The sequence below is a fragment of the Pristis pectinata genome, chromosome 3 (genome assembly GCF_009764475.1).
Source record: "Pristis pectinata isolate sPriPec2 chromosome 3, sPriPec2.1.pri, whole genome shotgun sequence".
Taxonomy (NCBI): Eukaryota; Metazoa; Chordata; class Chondrichthyes; order Rhinopristiformes; family Pristidae; genus Pristis; species Pristis pectinata.
In genome coordinates, this window is record NC_067407.1 from 29,961,817 (window position 1) to 29,976,409 (window position 14,593).

A 14,593-nucleotide genomic window follows, 5' to 3' on the forward strand; every position below is an offset into this window, starting at 1 on the left:
AGAGAAACAAAGGACTGCGGATGCTGGAACCATAGAACCATACAGCACAAAACAGGCCCTTCGGCCCACCATGTTGTGCCGTCCATCAGACCACCCTCACACTACCTAACCCCTTCCTCCCACATATCCCTCTATCTCACATTCCTCCATATGCCTATCCAACAAGCTCTTGAACCTGTTCAATGTATCTGCCTCCACCACCACCCCAGGCAGTGCATTCCATGCACCAACCACTCTCTGGGTGAAAAACCTCCCTCTGACATCTCCCCTGAACCTCCCAGCCATAACCTTAAAGCCATGCCCTCTCGTCTTGCGCATTGGTGCCCTGGGAAGGAGGCGCTGTCTGTCTACTCTATCTGTTCCTCTCAATATTTTATACACCTCTATCATGTCTCCTCTCATCCTCCTCCTTTCCAGTAAATAAAGCCCTAGCACCTTAAGCCTCTCCTCATATTCAATACTCTCTAATCCAGGCAGCATCCTGGTAAATCTCCTCTGCACCCTCTCCAATGCCTCCACATCCTTCCTATAATGAGGTGACCAGAACAGAACACAGTACTCTAAGTGTGGCCTAACTAGAGTTTTGTAAAGCTGCATCATCACCTCGCAGCTCTTAAACTCAATCCCGCGACTTATGAAAGCCAACATCCCATTGGCCTTCTTAACTGCTCTTTCCACCTGTGAGGCAACTTTCAATGAACTGTGAATATGACAGATCCCTCTGCTCCTCCACACTGCCAAGTACCTTGCCATTCACCTAGTACTCTGCCCTGGAGTTTGTCCTTCCAAAGTGTACCACCTCACACTTCTCTGGATTGAACTCCATCTGCCACTTGTCAGCCCAGCTCTGCATCCTATCAATATCCCTCTGTAAGCTCCGACAGCCCTCCACACTATCCACAACACCACCAATCTTAGTGTCGTCCGCAAACTTACTAACCCAGCCCTCCACCCCCTCATCTAAGTCATCTATAAATATCACAAAAAGTAGAGGTCCCAGAACCGATCCCTGCGGGACACCACTAGTCACTGCCTTCCAATCCGAGGGCACTCCTTCCACCACAACCCTCTGCTTTCTACATGCAAGCCAATTCCTAATCCACACAGCCAAGCTTCCTTGGATCCCTCGGCCTCTGACCTTCTGAAGAAGCCTACCATGAGGAACCTTATCAAATGCCTTACTAAAATCCATGTAAACCACATCCACCGCACTGCCCTCATCAATCTTCCTGGTCACCTCCTCAAAGAACTCTATCAGGCTTGTGAGGCAAGATCTTCCCTTCACAAAGCCATGCTGGCTGTCCCTAATCAGTCCATGATTCTCAAGGTGTTCATAAATCCTATCCCTTAGAATCCTTTCTAACAGCTTACCCACCACAGACGTGAGACTCACCGGTCTAGAATTCCCTGGCCTATCCCTATTACCTTTTTTGAACAAGGGGACAACATTCGCAACCCTCCAATCCTCCGGCACCACCCCCGTAGACAACGAGGACTCAAAGATCCTTACCAGCGGTTCAGCAATCTCCTCCCTAGCCTCTCGAAGCAGCCTGGGGAAAATCCCGTCAGGCCCCGGAGATTTATCTGTCTTCAGGATCCTGAAGAAGGGTCCTGACTCGAAACATTGACCGCCTGCTTTTCTCCACGGATGCTGCCTGGCCTGCTGAGTTCCTCCAGCATCATGGTATTACAGTACGATGGATCAACTAAAATTAAATATGAAGAAGGTACTTACTGTGGTTCCATCAACAGCAACGTAGACTTTTGACCTGCTGGAATACACTTCAATGTCCAGAACCTTCCGGCCATGTGATGGCCTACGAGCAGTTTCCATATTTGGCACTGCATCATCTACCACAGAAACAAGATGACATCCGTAAAACACCTGCACAGGCATGCTGTTAAATGAAGGAGCTGGAAGAACTGAGTTATACCAAACATTTACAAAGATGTCAGAAGATATACACACGCAGCATACAGAAGTTGCTGGCAGTACTGATATTTACTGCCCACCTCCAACTACTAATTAGACTGAATATTTGGAACTCTCTACACCAAGTGGCCATGGAAGGTCAGTCGGTGTGTACGTTCACAACTGAGAGGAATAAACTTTTGGACAAAGGGGAAATCAAGGGATATGGAGATAGAGAAATGGAGTGGTGCAGGCAAGGCCACATCTCATTATGAGAGCAGTAACTGAGGGAACAAAATTGCTCTCTCTCACCCTGATTTCTTATGTTCTTATAAACTTAAATTTGAAAGCAAACCATATAGAACCTCAAAGCAAATCACTTCTAATGATTTATGTTCTGTATATAAAATAGCAACCACTTAAGCCTACAACTCAAAAACAATGTTCAAAGGATCACATGTAATTATTACCCTGTCAAGCTTCATTCCTCCTATTAACTTAAAAATTGCCAAAGCTGGACTTAAAAAGGCCACACTGACCTGCATCACCAAAAAAATGTTTGTCAATTTAATCAAAAGTTTAAGTAAATTTTCCATGTAAATCAGCATCATCTAACGTGCATCATTCATTAGAGTTCCAACTAAAATAAGCATAGGTGACTTCTCTTTCTCAATATTTGAAAGGTTACACTTTAACTTCACTACAGTTGAAAGAACTGACATCACACAGTGTTGTACCCCCTTATATAGATTGACAACAGGAAACGATATACATTTCCATTGCTGACAACAAAAATATAAAAAAGTGTGGCGTTCTTTACACAAGCTTACCATAGTCGTCTTCAAGCTCGTCTTCATTTGCTGCTCTTCTTGTATCCAAAATAAGCTTGATGTTGACAATTATAGTCACAAGTAAAAACAGGAGTGCACCAGTCTGGAAGACAAATGTACTTGATCAATCTTGCATTGAGAAACATCAGAAAGCAAAACAAAATCTGAGCATTAGCCTGAACAGCTCAGTTGTCTGCACAGGAACCCAATGTAAAAATACAATACTTAAATGTCTTTACAGTAAATTGGATACCTACGTTTCACAATTTATTTTCACAGCTTGGTTACACTTAATGCAATGCACATTTGAAATCAGTGTGAGGTGGCTTTTCGATAACTGCTTGGACCCTGCTAGCCCCTCAGCTCACTCACTGCAGTTTCACCGATTACTTTACGTCACTACAATGGTTAACTAAACGACAATATGCACCATTGAACTAAAACTCTCAGGAGGGCTTCTGCTGATTAGACATCCAAAAACACCAAAACCAAATAGAATTTAAGAGTGCAAGAGCGCACGATGACATTATAGGAGGCGAATCAGCTTGCAACTTGATAACAGAAAGCACTAGAAAACTACCTGCTACAATTGTGCAGCTATGATCAACCAACTCCCAAAAGAAAATCCTTACCTCCAGTTTTGTCTGCCTCTCCAGGTTTCAAAGCTATTGGCCAAGTACTGGAAAATGCAATCAATATAGATGGATACTTGATGGTGTGCCAAAAGGCCTGTATTTCTGCTGTACGACGATAAAAACCAGCAAAGTTACTGGTCAACCAATCAGCTGTTACCTGATCGAAATCAACTACCAGCATAAATGGGACTGCTTGGCAGCCGCAGAGCCCAACATGAAAAATGGTTAGATGACGTCTCCTTTCCCAGTCCTGCCCCCGACCATCCATGTGTTTCACCCCACAAGACAGTAGGTATTCCCATCAAACCAGCATCTGCAGTCGCTTGTGCCTCCTTTTCACCATTTGCTTGGTGACTCACATGAACTCCTGTTGTGGAGATTTGAGGGGTTCTGTGCCTTCCCGAATATTCACCAGTGTTGCTGAATATTCCTAATCCATTTTGAGTACTCAGGCCAGGGATCTCCAGAAGTCCTCAAGGATGTTGCAATCCTTTCCTTTCCTCCTCCTGCCACCAAGAACGACGAGTCAGAGTACAGGCAGGAGACAGCAAGCCTAGTGGCATGGTGTCAAGACAACAACCTTTCCCTCAACGTCAGCAAAACAAAAGAGCCGGTCATTGACTTCAGGAACAGGGAAGAGTACATGTATCAGTAGTCTGTATCAATGGTTCTTAAGTGGAGCTGTTCCAGAGCTTCAAGTTCCTAGGTGTAAATATCACCAATAACTTGTCCTGGTCCAACCACGTAGATGCTATGGTCAAGAAACCTCTACTTCCTCAGAAGGTTAAGGAAATTCAACGTGTGCCCGATGACCCTCACCAATTTTTATGGATGCACCACAGAAAACATCCTATCCGGATGCATCACTGTTTGGTAGGGCAACTGCTCTGCCCAAGACCGCAAGAAATTGCAGAGAGTTTTGAATGCAACCCAGTCTATCACGAAAACCAGCCTCTCCTCCATTGACTCTGTCTACACCTCCCACTGCCTTGGGAAAGCAGCCAACAGAATCAAAGACCCTTCCCACCCAGGTCAATCTCTCTTCTGCCCCCTTTCATCAGGCAGAAGATAAAAAAAAAGCCTAAAAACATGTACTGCCAGGCTCGAATTCAGCTTTTATCCCACAGTTATAAGACTCTTGAATGGACTTCTTGTACAATAAAGATGAACTCTTGATCTCTCAATCTACCCAGTCATGGCTCTTGCACCTTATCCATCTACCTGCGCTTTCTCTGTAACAGGAACACTTTATTCTGCATTCTGTTATTTCTTTTTCTTTTGCACTACCTCAATGTACTTATGTTTGGAATTTGTCTGGATGGCATGCCAGGCAAAGCTGTTCATTGTATCTCAGTACATGTGACAATAGCAAACCATTTTAAGGATGTCCTCGATATCCTCTTGGAAGTTTCTTGCTATAGAGTTCTCAGTAAAATGGAGACACATTGAAGGATCTCAGCCCGAACCGTCGACTGTTCATTTCTCTCCATAGATGCTGCCTGGCCCACTGATTTCCTCCAGCATTTTGTGTGTGTTGCTCTCAGTGAAATGTCTGTTTTGGGAATCTAGTGCCAGGCAAGTGAACAACTTAGTCTGCCCATTCATCAGATCGAACCCAGAAAGTGGAGAATCTGAACTGGGTAAAGACACAGACATTGGTCCCCCTCTCCCACCCATGGATTTGGAGACTTGTGCAGAGACTCTGCGGAGTCGTAGAGTCATACAGCATAGAAACTAGGCCTTCAGCCGCCACTTCCAGTGCAACCATCAAACACCCATCCGTACTAATACCATCAACTAAGATGCTGGATATTTCTTAGATGTTGTGAGAGCCTCTACCACCTACTCAGTGTTTCAAGGTGCCAACTCCGCTGAGAAGGGGCTCTGCAGATATGGAAAGTGAGCCAGGTTCCCAGCTCTCTCTCCCTCTCCCCCTTGCCTTCCCCTCCGTCCTTCCCTCCCCCCCTCCCTCCCCCCCTCTCCCTCCCTCCTTTCCTTCCCTCCTCCCTCTCCCTCCCTCCTTTCCTTCCCTCCCCCCTCTCCTTCCCCCCTTTCCTTCCCTCCCCCCCCTCCCTTTCCTTCCCTCCCCCCTCTCCCTTTCCTTCCCTCCCCCCTCTCCCTCCCCCCTTTCCTTCCCTCCCCCCTCCCTCCCCCTCCCCCCCTTTCCTTCCCTCCACCCTCTCCCTCCCCCCTTTCCTTCCCTCCACCCTCTCCCTCCCCCCCTTTCCTTCCCTCCACCCTCTCCCTCCCCTCCCCCTCTCCCTCCCCTCCCCCCTCTCCCTCCCTCCCCCCCTTTCCTTCCCTCCCCCCTTCCCTCCCTCCCCCCTCTCCTTCCCTCCCCCCTCCCTTTCCTTCCCTCCCCCCTCTCCCTCCCCTTCCCTCCCCCTCTCCCTCCCCCCCCTCCCCCCCCCCTCCCCCCTCTCCCTCCCCCCCCTCCCCCCTCTCCCTCCCCCCTCTCCCTTTCCTTCCCTCCCCCCTCTCCCTTTCCTTCCCTCCCCCCTCTCCCTCTCCCTCCCCTTCCCTCCCCCCTCCCCTTCCCTCCCCCCTCTCCCCCCTTTCCTTCCCTCCCCCTCTCCCTCCCCCCCTTTCCTTCCCTCCCCCCCTTCCTTCCCTCCCCCCTCTCCCTCCCCCCCTTTCCTTCCCTCCCCCCTCTCCCTCCCCCCCTTTCCTTCCCTCCCCCCTCTCCCTCCCCCCTTTCCTTCCCTCCCCCCTCTCCCTCCCCCCCTTTCCTTCCCTCCCCCCTCTCCCTCCCCCCCTTTCCTTCCCTCCCCCCTCTCCCTCCCCCCCTTTCCTTCCCTCCCCCTCCCCCTCCCCCCCTTTCCTTCCCTCCCCCTCTGCCTCCCCCCTTTCCTTCCCTCCCCCCTCTCCCCTCCCCCCCTTTCCTTCCCTCCCCCCTCTCCCTCCCCCCCTTTCCGTCCCTCCCCCCTCTCCCTCCCCCCCTTTCCTTCCCTCCCCCCTCTCCCTCCCCCCCTTTCCTTCCCTCCCCCCTCTCCCTCCCCCCCTTTCCTTCCCTCCCCCCTCTCCCTCCCCCCCTTTCCTTCCTCCCCCCTCTCCCTCCCCCCTTTCCTTCCCTCCCCCCTCTCCCTCCCCCCCTTTCCTTCCCTCCCCCCTCTCCCTCCCCCCCTTTCCTTCCCTCCCCCCTCTCCCTCCCCCCCTTTCCTTCCCTCCCCCCTCTCCCTCCCCCCCTTTCCTTCCCTCCCCCCTCTCCCTCCCCCCCTTTCCTTCCCTCCCCCCTCTCCCTCCCCCCTTTCCTTCCCTCCCCCTCTCCCTCCCCCCTTTCCTTCCCTCCCCCCTCTCCCTCCCCCCCTTTCCTTCCCTCCCCCCTCTCCCTCCCCCCCTTTCCTTCCCTCCCCCCTCTCCCTCCCCCCCTTTCCTTCCCTCCCCCCTCTCCCTCCCCCCCTTTCCTTCCCTCCCCCCTTCCTCCCTCCCCCCCCTTTCCCTCCCCCCCTTTCCTTCCCTCCCCCTCTCCCTCCCCCCCTTTCCTTCCCTCCCCCCTCTCCCTCCCCCCCTTTCCTTCCCTCCCCCCTCTCCCTCCCCCCCTTTCCTTCCTCCCCCCTCTCCCTCCCCCCCTTTCCTTCCCTCCCCCCTCTCCCTCCCCCCCTTTCCTTCCCTCCCCCCTCTCCCTCCCCCCCTTTCCTTCCCTCCCCCCTCTCCCTCCCCCCCTTTCTTCCCTCCCCCCTCTCCCTCCCCCCTTTCCTTCCCTCCCCCCTCTCCCTCCCCCCTTTCCTTCCCTCCCCCCTCTCCTCCCCCCCTTTCCTTCCCTCCCCCCTCTCCCTCCCCCCCTTTCCTTCCCTCCCCCCTCTCCCTCCCCCCCTTTCCTTCCCTCCCCCTCTCCTCCCCCCCTTTCCTTCCCTCCCCCCTCTCCCTCCCCCCTTTCCTTCCCTCCCCCTCCTGCCCCCTTTCCTTCCCTCCCCCCTCCTGCCCCCCCTTTCCTTCCCTCCTGTCCCCCCCTTTCCTTCCCTCCTGTCCCCCCCTTTCTTCCCTCCTGTCCCCCTTTCCTTCCCTCCTCCCTCCTGTCCCCCCCTTTCTTCCCACCTCCCTCCTGCCCTCCTGCACCTCCTTCCCCTCCCCTCCCCTCCCCTCCCCAGTGCGGGCCCAGAGTACCCCGGCAGGGGGCGGTGCCGTACCCGGGGCCCAGGCCTCCTCACCTGGCACAGCCTCCTGGCCGACCGCTGCCCCCTCAGCCTGTACTTCCAGGCGATGAACCAGCTCCTGTGCCGCCGCGGGACGAACGGCTTGGCCCGCGGGTTCGGCTTCCACTCGTCCATCAGAGGCGAGCTGCTACCGTCAGCTCCAGCCTTCACTCGCCACCATTGATCATCGTCCCCCGGAGAGCAGCCGCCTCCCCAGACCCGGACCCAGGCTGCAGGCCCGACCCCAGACCCCTGGTAATCGCCCACTCCGCGAATTCACTTCCGGGTCCTAGCGGTGAATAGACCGTATTCACAACCGCCATCTTGAATCTTGCGCCCACTGCGGTTGAGCGGTTTATTCGTAACCAAAAAATAGAACTTATTGTTGTTACACATATAATTGCAGCTTTGCAAATGATTGTTGAAAATAAATTTGATTTTCTCCTTACATTTACTTCATGTAAGGCATTTTGCAATGATAGTTACTTTCCCTCCTATTTGAATTCTTGCCCTACAACACCTCCCCACAACCACACGCCACTTCCTTTATGCTTTCTTTTCTGAGATGATTCTTTTACCCCGAATGCTAGTAATAGTTCTGCGGTAAAATGCAGTTCAAGCGAATTTCACTTTGGCCTAGAGTACTTTCAACATGGGCAAACTAGTTATATCCTGCCTGCAGTCAAATTTCTCTTACTATTCATTAGGATAGGAGAGCTTCCTTATGACACAGCATTTTGGATATAGGAAAAATTATCTTAAAAAAAGATTAGGATGTTGCTGACATTTATTGGCCATTCCTTATTACTGTAATTGAGAAGATGGTAGGATACCACCTTAAATGCTGCCGTCCATGTGTGGAAGCTGCTCTTACAGTACTATTAGATAAAATGAAAGATTTGAATTTCCATAAGATCCCTTTGGAGCCTTAGGTAATCACAAACCAATTTACAGCTGACAAAGTACTGTGGTAATATGGGAAACAAAAGGGAATGCAGAGAGTTCGAGAATATTGGCCCAGGAATAATGAAGGACAAGCAATATATTTCCAAGTCACAATGATATGTGGCTTCAGAGGGAAATTTGTAGCTGATGATGCTCCCATATTTCTGTACATAGTGAATATCCCATTTGTATGGTACAGTTCATGAAGTCTTGGCATGTATTTGCAGTGTTTTCTGTAAATGATACACATTGCAGCAATGGTACACCACTTGCAGAGGGACTAAATGTATAAGGTGTTGGACGGAGCATAAATCAAGTGATACCTGGATGGTAGAAAACTGACTTCTGTTGGAGCTTCACTCCTTCAGATTAGTGGAGAGTATTCTTTACCGTCTTGATTATGCCATATAATTGATAAATTTTTTTTAATTCAAAACAAACTTCATTCATAATAAAAGACAAACTATATACAATTGCAAAACAGTGCAAACCTTTACATTCTTGTACAGATCATTCATTAGTGTTACCTTTTTATATAGAAAACAGCACTGATGCCACACGTGTGGCTCCCTGGAAGCTACCCGGTCCCGTATTTATAATATTTAGGGGCTTTCTTGCCTGTCCCCGCCCCTCCCTCTCCAGTGGCAGAAGAACCCTAAACTGTAGTCCTTCCCCACCGAGCCTTTGCGTTGGCTGCACCCAGCTTCAGTGCGTCCCTCAGCACGTACTCCTGCAGCCTGGAATGTGCCAGCCAGCAGCATTCCCCTACGGACATCTCGCAGTGCCGGAAGACCAACAAGTTTCGGGCAGACCAAAGAGCGTCCTTCACCGAGTTGATGACCTTCCAGCAGCAGTTGATGTCCGTCTCTGTGTGTGTCTGCGGGAACAGCCCGTAGATCAGAGAATCCTCCGTTACGCTGCTGCTGGGGATGAACGGTGACAAGGACCTTTGCATCTTTTGCCACACCCGCCTCGCAAACCTACAGCCCGCAAAGAGGTGAGCGACCGTCTCGTCCCCAGCGCAGTCCTCCCGGGGGCAGCGCGCACTGGGAGTGAGGTTCCAACCATACAGGAAGGATCTGACTGGGAGGGCCCCTTTCACGCGCCAGCCAGGCGAGGTCTGGTGTTTGGTGGTGAGTTCTGGCGATGAGACATTCTGCCAGATGGTCTGGACAGTCTGCTCAGGGAACAACCCCACAGTATCCATTGAGTCCTTGTCCTGCAGTGTCTGCAGGATGTTTCGTGCCGACCACCGCCTGACGGACTTGTGGTCAAAGTATTGGTCCGGAAAGAACTTTTCCACGAAGGACAGGTAGCGCGGCAGCGTCCAGCTGACTGGGACGTCGTGTGGCCATGGGGGCAGGGCCCATCCTTTGCAACAGCCGGGACAGGTAGAACCTCGGTACATAGTGACACTTGGCGCCCATGTACTTGGGTTCCATGCACAGCCTTATGCAGCCACAGACGAAGGTGGTCATCAGGATGAGGGCGACACTGGGGACACCTTTACCCCCATTGTCCAGGGACTTGTGCACGGTGGCCCATCGGACCTGCTCCATCTTGGATCCCCAGATGAACCGGAAGACGGCGTGGGTGATTCCCAAGCCAGAGGAGTGAAGAACAGCCCACACCTGTGCCAAGTACAGCAGCCCTGAGAGCACCTCACACCTGATGACCAAATTCTTCCCAGTTATCAATAGGGAGCACCGTTCCCACAGTCCCAGTTTCTGCTTCACCTTCCCAATCCGCTCCTGCCAATTTTTGTTGCACGCCCCGGCCCCTCCGAACCAGATCCCCAGCACCTTCAGATAGTCAGGCCTGACGGTGAAGGGGACGATGGATCGGTCGGGCCACTTGCCGAAGAGCATGGCCTCGCCTTTCGTGCGGTTAACTCTGGCCCCTGATGCCAACTCAAACTGGTCGCAGATGCTGATCAATCTGCGAACTGACCTCGGGTCTGAGCAGAAGATGGCGACGTCGTCCATGTACAGGGAGGTTTTCACCTGGGTGACCTCACTGCCTGGCAACGTCACCCCTCTGATGCTCTCGTCCTTCCTGATGGATTCGGCAAAGGGTTCTATACAGCACACGAACAAGACAGGGGAGAGAGGGCAGCCCTGCCTGACTCCAGACTCGATGAAGAAGCTGTCTGTTTCCCACCCATTGATTTGGACTGCGCTACAGATGTCTCTGTAGAGCAGTTGGATCCAATTCCTGATTCCCTCCCCAAAGCCCATTTTGGAGAGCACATCCAGCATGTACATGTGTGATACCCTGTCGAAGGCCTTCTCCTGGTCTAAGCTGACCAGGCAGGTGTTCACCCCTCTGTCCTGCACGTAAGCGATGGTATCCCTGAGCAGCACGAGGCTGTCAAAGATCTTCCTGCCAGGTGCAGCACAGGTTTGGTCCGGGTGGATCACCTGTCCCAGAGCAGACCTGACCCTGTTGGCAATGGCCTTGGACAGGATCTTATAGTCCACATTCAACAGTGAGATGGGTCTCCAATTTCTGACGTCTGCCCTCTCCCCCTTCTGCTTGTAGATGAGGGTGATGGTGCCCTTCCTCATAGACTCTGACATACTGCCAGACTGAAGCATAGCGTTGTACACTTCCAGCAGGTCCGGGCCCATCCAGTCCCACAGAGCCGAGTACAACTCCACCGGTAAGCTGTCGCTTCTGGGAGTTTTATTCGAATCAAAGGAACAGACAGAGCCAGTCAGCTCCTCCAGGGTCAGTGGTTGGTCCAGACTCTCCCACTTGCTGTCATCTAAGACCTCCGTGATAGAGGACAGGAAGTTCTGGGAGGCGGTGCTGTCTGTGGCCTTTTTGTCGTACAGACTGGCATAGAAGGATCTGCAGATCCTTAATATGTCCGTCTGCGAGGATGTTACTGAGCCATCCTCTTCCTTAAGGTTATGGATCACAGAGCTCCCTCTGTGCACCTTTTGGAAGAAGAAACGTGAGCACGTCTCATCCTGCTCCACGGAGTGAACCCTGGATCGGAAGATAATCTTGGAGGATTCGGAGGCATGGAGCTGGGCTTGCCGGCTCTTTGCCTCTCGGAGTTCATCCCTCACATCCACCCCCTTCGACTGCAGAAGGAGGAGTTGCTGCAAGTGTGTCTGGAGTTGGCACAGTTCCCTCTGACTCTGTCTTGCTTTCTGGACCCCCCTGCGGATGAAGAACCTCTTGATGTTCTCCTTTGTCACTTCCCACCAGTGCACAGGGGAGTCAAAGAGGGGTTTCACGGCTCTCCAACCTGCGTAATCCCTCTTTAGTTCCTCCACGCTCTCTGGGGTCAGCAGCTTGATATTCAACTTCCACGTCCCCCTGCCTGCCTTCTGGTCCTCCTGTAGGTGACAGGACGCCTGAAGGAGACGGTGGTCAGAGAAGAACACTGGCGTGACGTCAGTGGATCTGACCGTGATTGGCTCCGACATGAACAGGAAGTCGATCCAGGACAGGGCTGAGCCGTCCGAACTCGACCAGGTGCGTTGCGGCTGTGCTCCGCCTGCAGGGGTGCTGAAGGCGTCGCGCAACTTGGCATCCTTTACCGTTTCCATCAGGAGTCTGGAAGTACCATCCAGTCTGCTGTCGGCACTGCCGGATCCTCCAGCCGCATCGATGATGCAGTTAAAGTCACCGGCCAGAACGACCGGCCGGGACGTCGCCAGCAGCGGTGGGAGCTGCTGGAGGACGGCCAGCCGCTCGCTCCGCACGGGTGAGGCGTACACATTAATTAGCCGGAGCGGAGTGTTCCGATACGTCACATCTTCCACGAGGAGCCACCCCCCCACCACCTCTCTGACCCCGGTGATTGAGAAGTTGCACACCCGCATCAGAATCCCCAGGCCGGAAGCATGACAATCATTGCCCCCCGGCCATACCGACAGTCTGTGGGACCACCATCGCGCCACCTCCAATAGTTGCGGAGGTGTGGTAGCCCGCACTCTTGTAAGAAAGTCACATCTGCCTTTACCTTGGCAAGGAACTGCAAGGCGTTAACACATCGCGCGGTGCTCTTCACACTGCGCACGTTTAGAGATGCCAGTTTTATGTCCATGGCTCTTTTGGAGTTCAGTTCCAGTTACACAGTCCATTTTCATTTGTCCTGGGCCCTAATGCCCACAGCTTTGGTGAACTGCCTCACCGATTCCAGGCTCAGATATTGGGAGTGGTCTCCCCCTGGGTGTGGGGTCCCTTGTGGTGAGGCTGGTGGTGCCACTGGGGGGGGGGGGGGATCTGCCTATGCCCCTGTTCCTTTTGCTGGTGGTCCAGAATCTTTCCTCTCCCGTTGCTGGGTTGCATCGGATGCAGTGCTGCTCCCGGTCTCCTGGAGCTGGGGGGCGATGGCCTCTGTGCTGCTCCTGGTCTCCCTGAGCTGGAGGGGGGCGGGGGGGGTGGGGTGGGGGCAACAGCCTTTATGCTGCTCCCGGTCTCCCGGAGCTGGGGGTCGGCAAGCAGGGTTGTTCCCTCACTTGTTCCTGTCTGTTGGTTCTCTTCCATGTTCTCTTGGGAAGGAAGTCATTGCTGCAGAAAACTAATCCTTTGGCTCTCATAGCCATGTGACGCTCCATGATTCCCAATACAGTCAAATGCTGCCTTGATATCAAGAGCAGTAATTTTCATGGCACCTCTAGAATTCTGAAATGAGGTGTGAAATAAGCGGTCCTGCCAGAATCCAACCTGACCAATGGTGAATAGGTGAGTACATGCCTATTAATAACACTGTAATAACACCTTACGTTACTGTGTGAATAATTGAGAGTAGACCAATGAGATGGTAAATGGCTGAATTGGATCCTTCCTTTTTATGGAGCTGGCAAACTTCAACTTCTTAAGTAAATGCCAGAATTGTAGTTGTCCTGGGCTAGCTTGGCTTAAAGTCTAACTTGTTCAGGATACCATATGGGATATTGCGTGGTCCATTAGCCTTCAACAAAAAATGTCAGCAGCTTTAAAAATATATATATATATATAAATATCATAGAGAATGATATTACACAGCACATTGTGCATCTAAACTGAAAATTCAGAGGTTTGTAGACAGTGAGACCATCCTGAATGAATATCTATGTATCTTGTATCTCTCTGACCAGAGTGTGAGACAGAGACACATTGAAGCATAAAGAGGAGGAGGAGTTTTCTGGACTTTGCTCCAGTTCCTGGTCTGACCTCATAAAGAGGTGTGGAATTAAGATAGTGCACTGAATTAAGGAGAACCAAGTTAGAAAGAGGCCATGGATAAAGATAATTGTTATATCTGTTAATAAAGACTGTCAAATGCTGGCCAAGACACCATGGAGGAGGAGGCAATCCAAAGGGAGAAGGAGGGAAGGGGAACTGATGTCGTAAATCTGAAGGAATTAATTCTGCTGGGTGGGGAGTCAAGAATAAATGGAAATGGTCTAAAACTTACAGACCAGCCTTTTGAAAGTAAAAATTAAAGAACACTTTTCCATGAAAAGAGTAGTGGAAGTTTGGAACTACAACAATTAATGCAAGGCGAATTGTTATTTTCAAAGCTGAAATTAAAAAATTTTTGTTCACCAAAAAAATGATAAGTGGTATGGGCAAAGGTGGATGGTGTTTTTATTCATCGGCTGTGGGCATTTCTGCAAGGCCCAGCATTTAATACCCATAAACAATCAACCTTCAGAAGATAGGAGAGCATCACTTTCCCTGGACTCCTAATTCATGTTGGGATGGGTGAGTGTGGTTCAGGGACTGACATAGGAGCTTTACAGTAAGAGGTCAAGGTTGCTTTTAGACTAGTGGTTACATATCATCCTTGGTCTGTTCTTTTTCTTTCTGTCTTAATGCAATGCAGTTCTTATCACCACAGTAAAGTATTTATCTCTGCTAATACGATGCAAGGTATTATGGAAAGAAGTCAAGAATAGTTTCTTTATACCATAGCATGTTGAGGTGCGGGGTGGAAGCTATTGCCCAGAGATTGAAGAGGTGGTTTGAACCTTAAAAAATATAAGACCTTCAGGGATCTTGATGCGGAGAGGGCGTTTCCTCTCCTGGGAGAATCTAGAATTAGGGGTAACTATTTAAAAATAAGTGGTCACCCATTCAAGATAGAAAAGTGGCAAATATTTTTTCTCCCAGAGGATCATGAGTCTTTGAACA

The 14,593-nt window shown here is 51.3% G+C and overlaps 1 protein-coding gene across 1 annotated transcript in view; it reads right to left on the minus strand.

The window, feature by feature from the left end:
* Positions 1-7,843, minus strand: part of pomgnt1 (protein O-linked mannose N-acetylglucosaminyltransferase 1 (beta 1,2-)) — a 44,128-nt gene extending 36,285 nt beyond the window's left edge. The window contains exons 1-3 of the mRNA XM_052012417.1: positions 7,526-7,843; positions 2,743-2,845; positions 1,736-1,851 (exon numbers count right to left, since the gene is read on the minus strand). Of these exons, the coding sequence (XP_051868377.1) occupies positions 1,736-1,851; positions 2,743-2,845; positions 7,526-7,645 (339 nt within the window). The 5' untranslated portion in view covers positions 7,646-7,843. The remainder of the gene's footprint in view (positions 1-1,735; positions 1,852-2,742; positions 2,846-7,525) is intronic.
* Between the last annotated feature and the right edge of the window lie 6,750 nt (positions 7,844-14,593).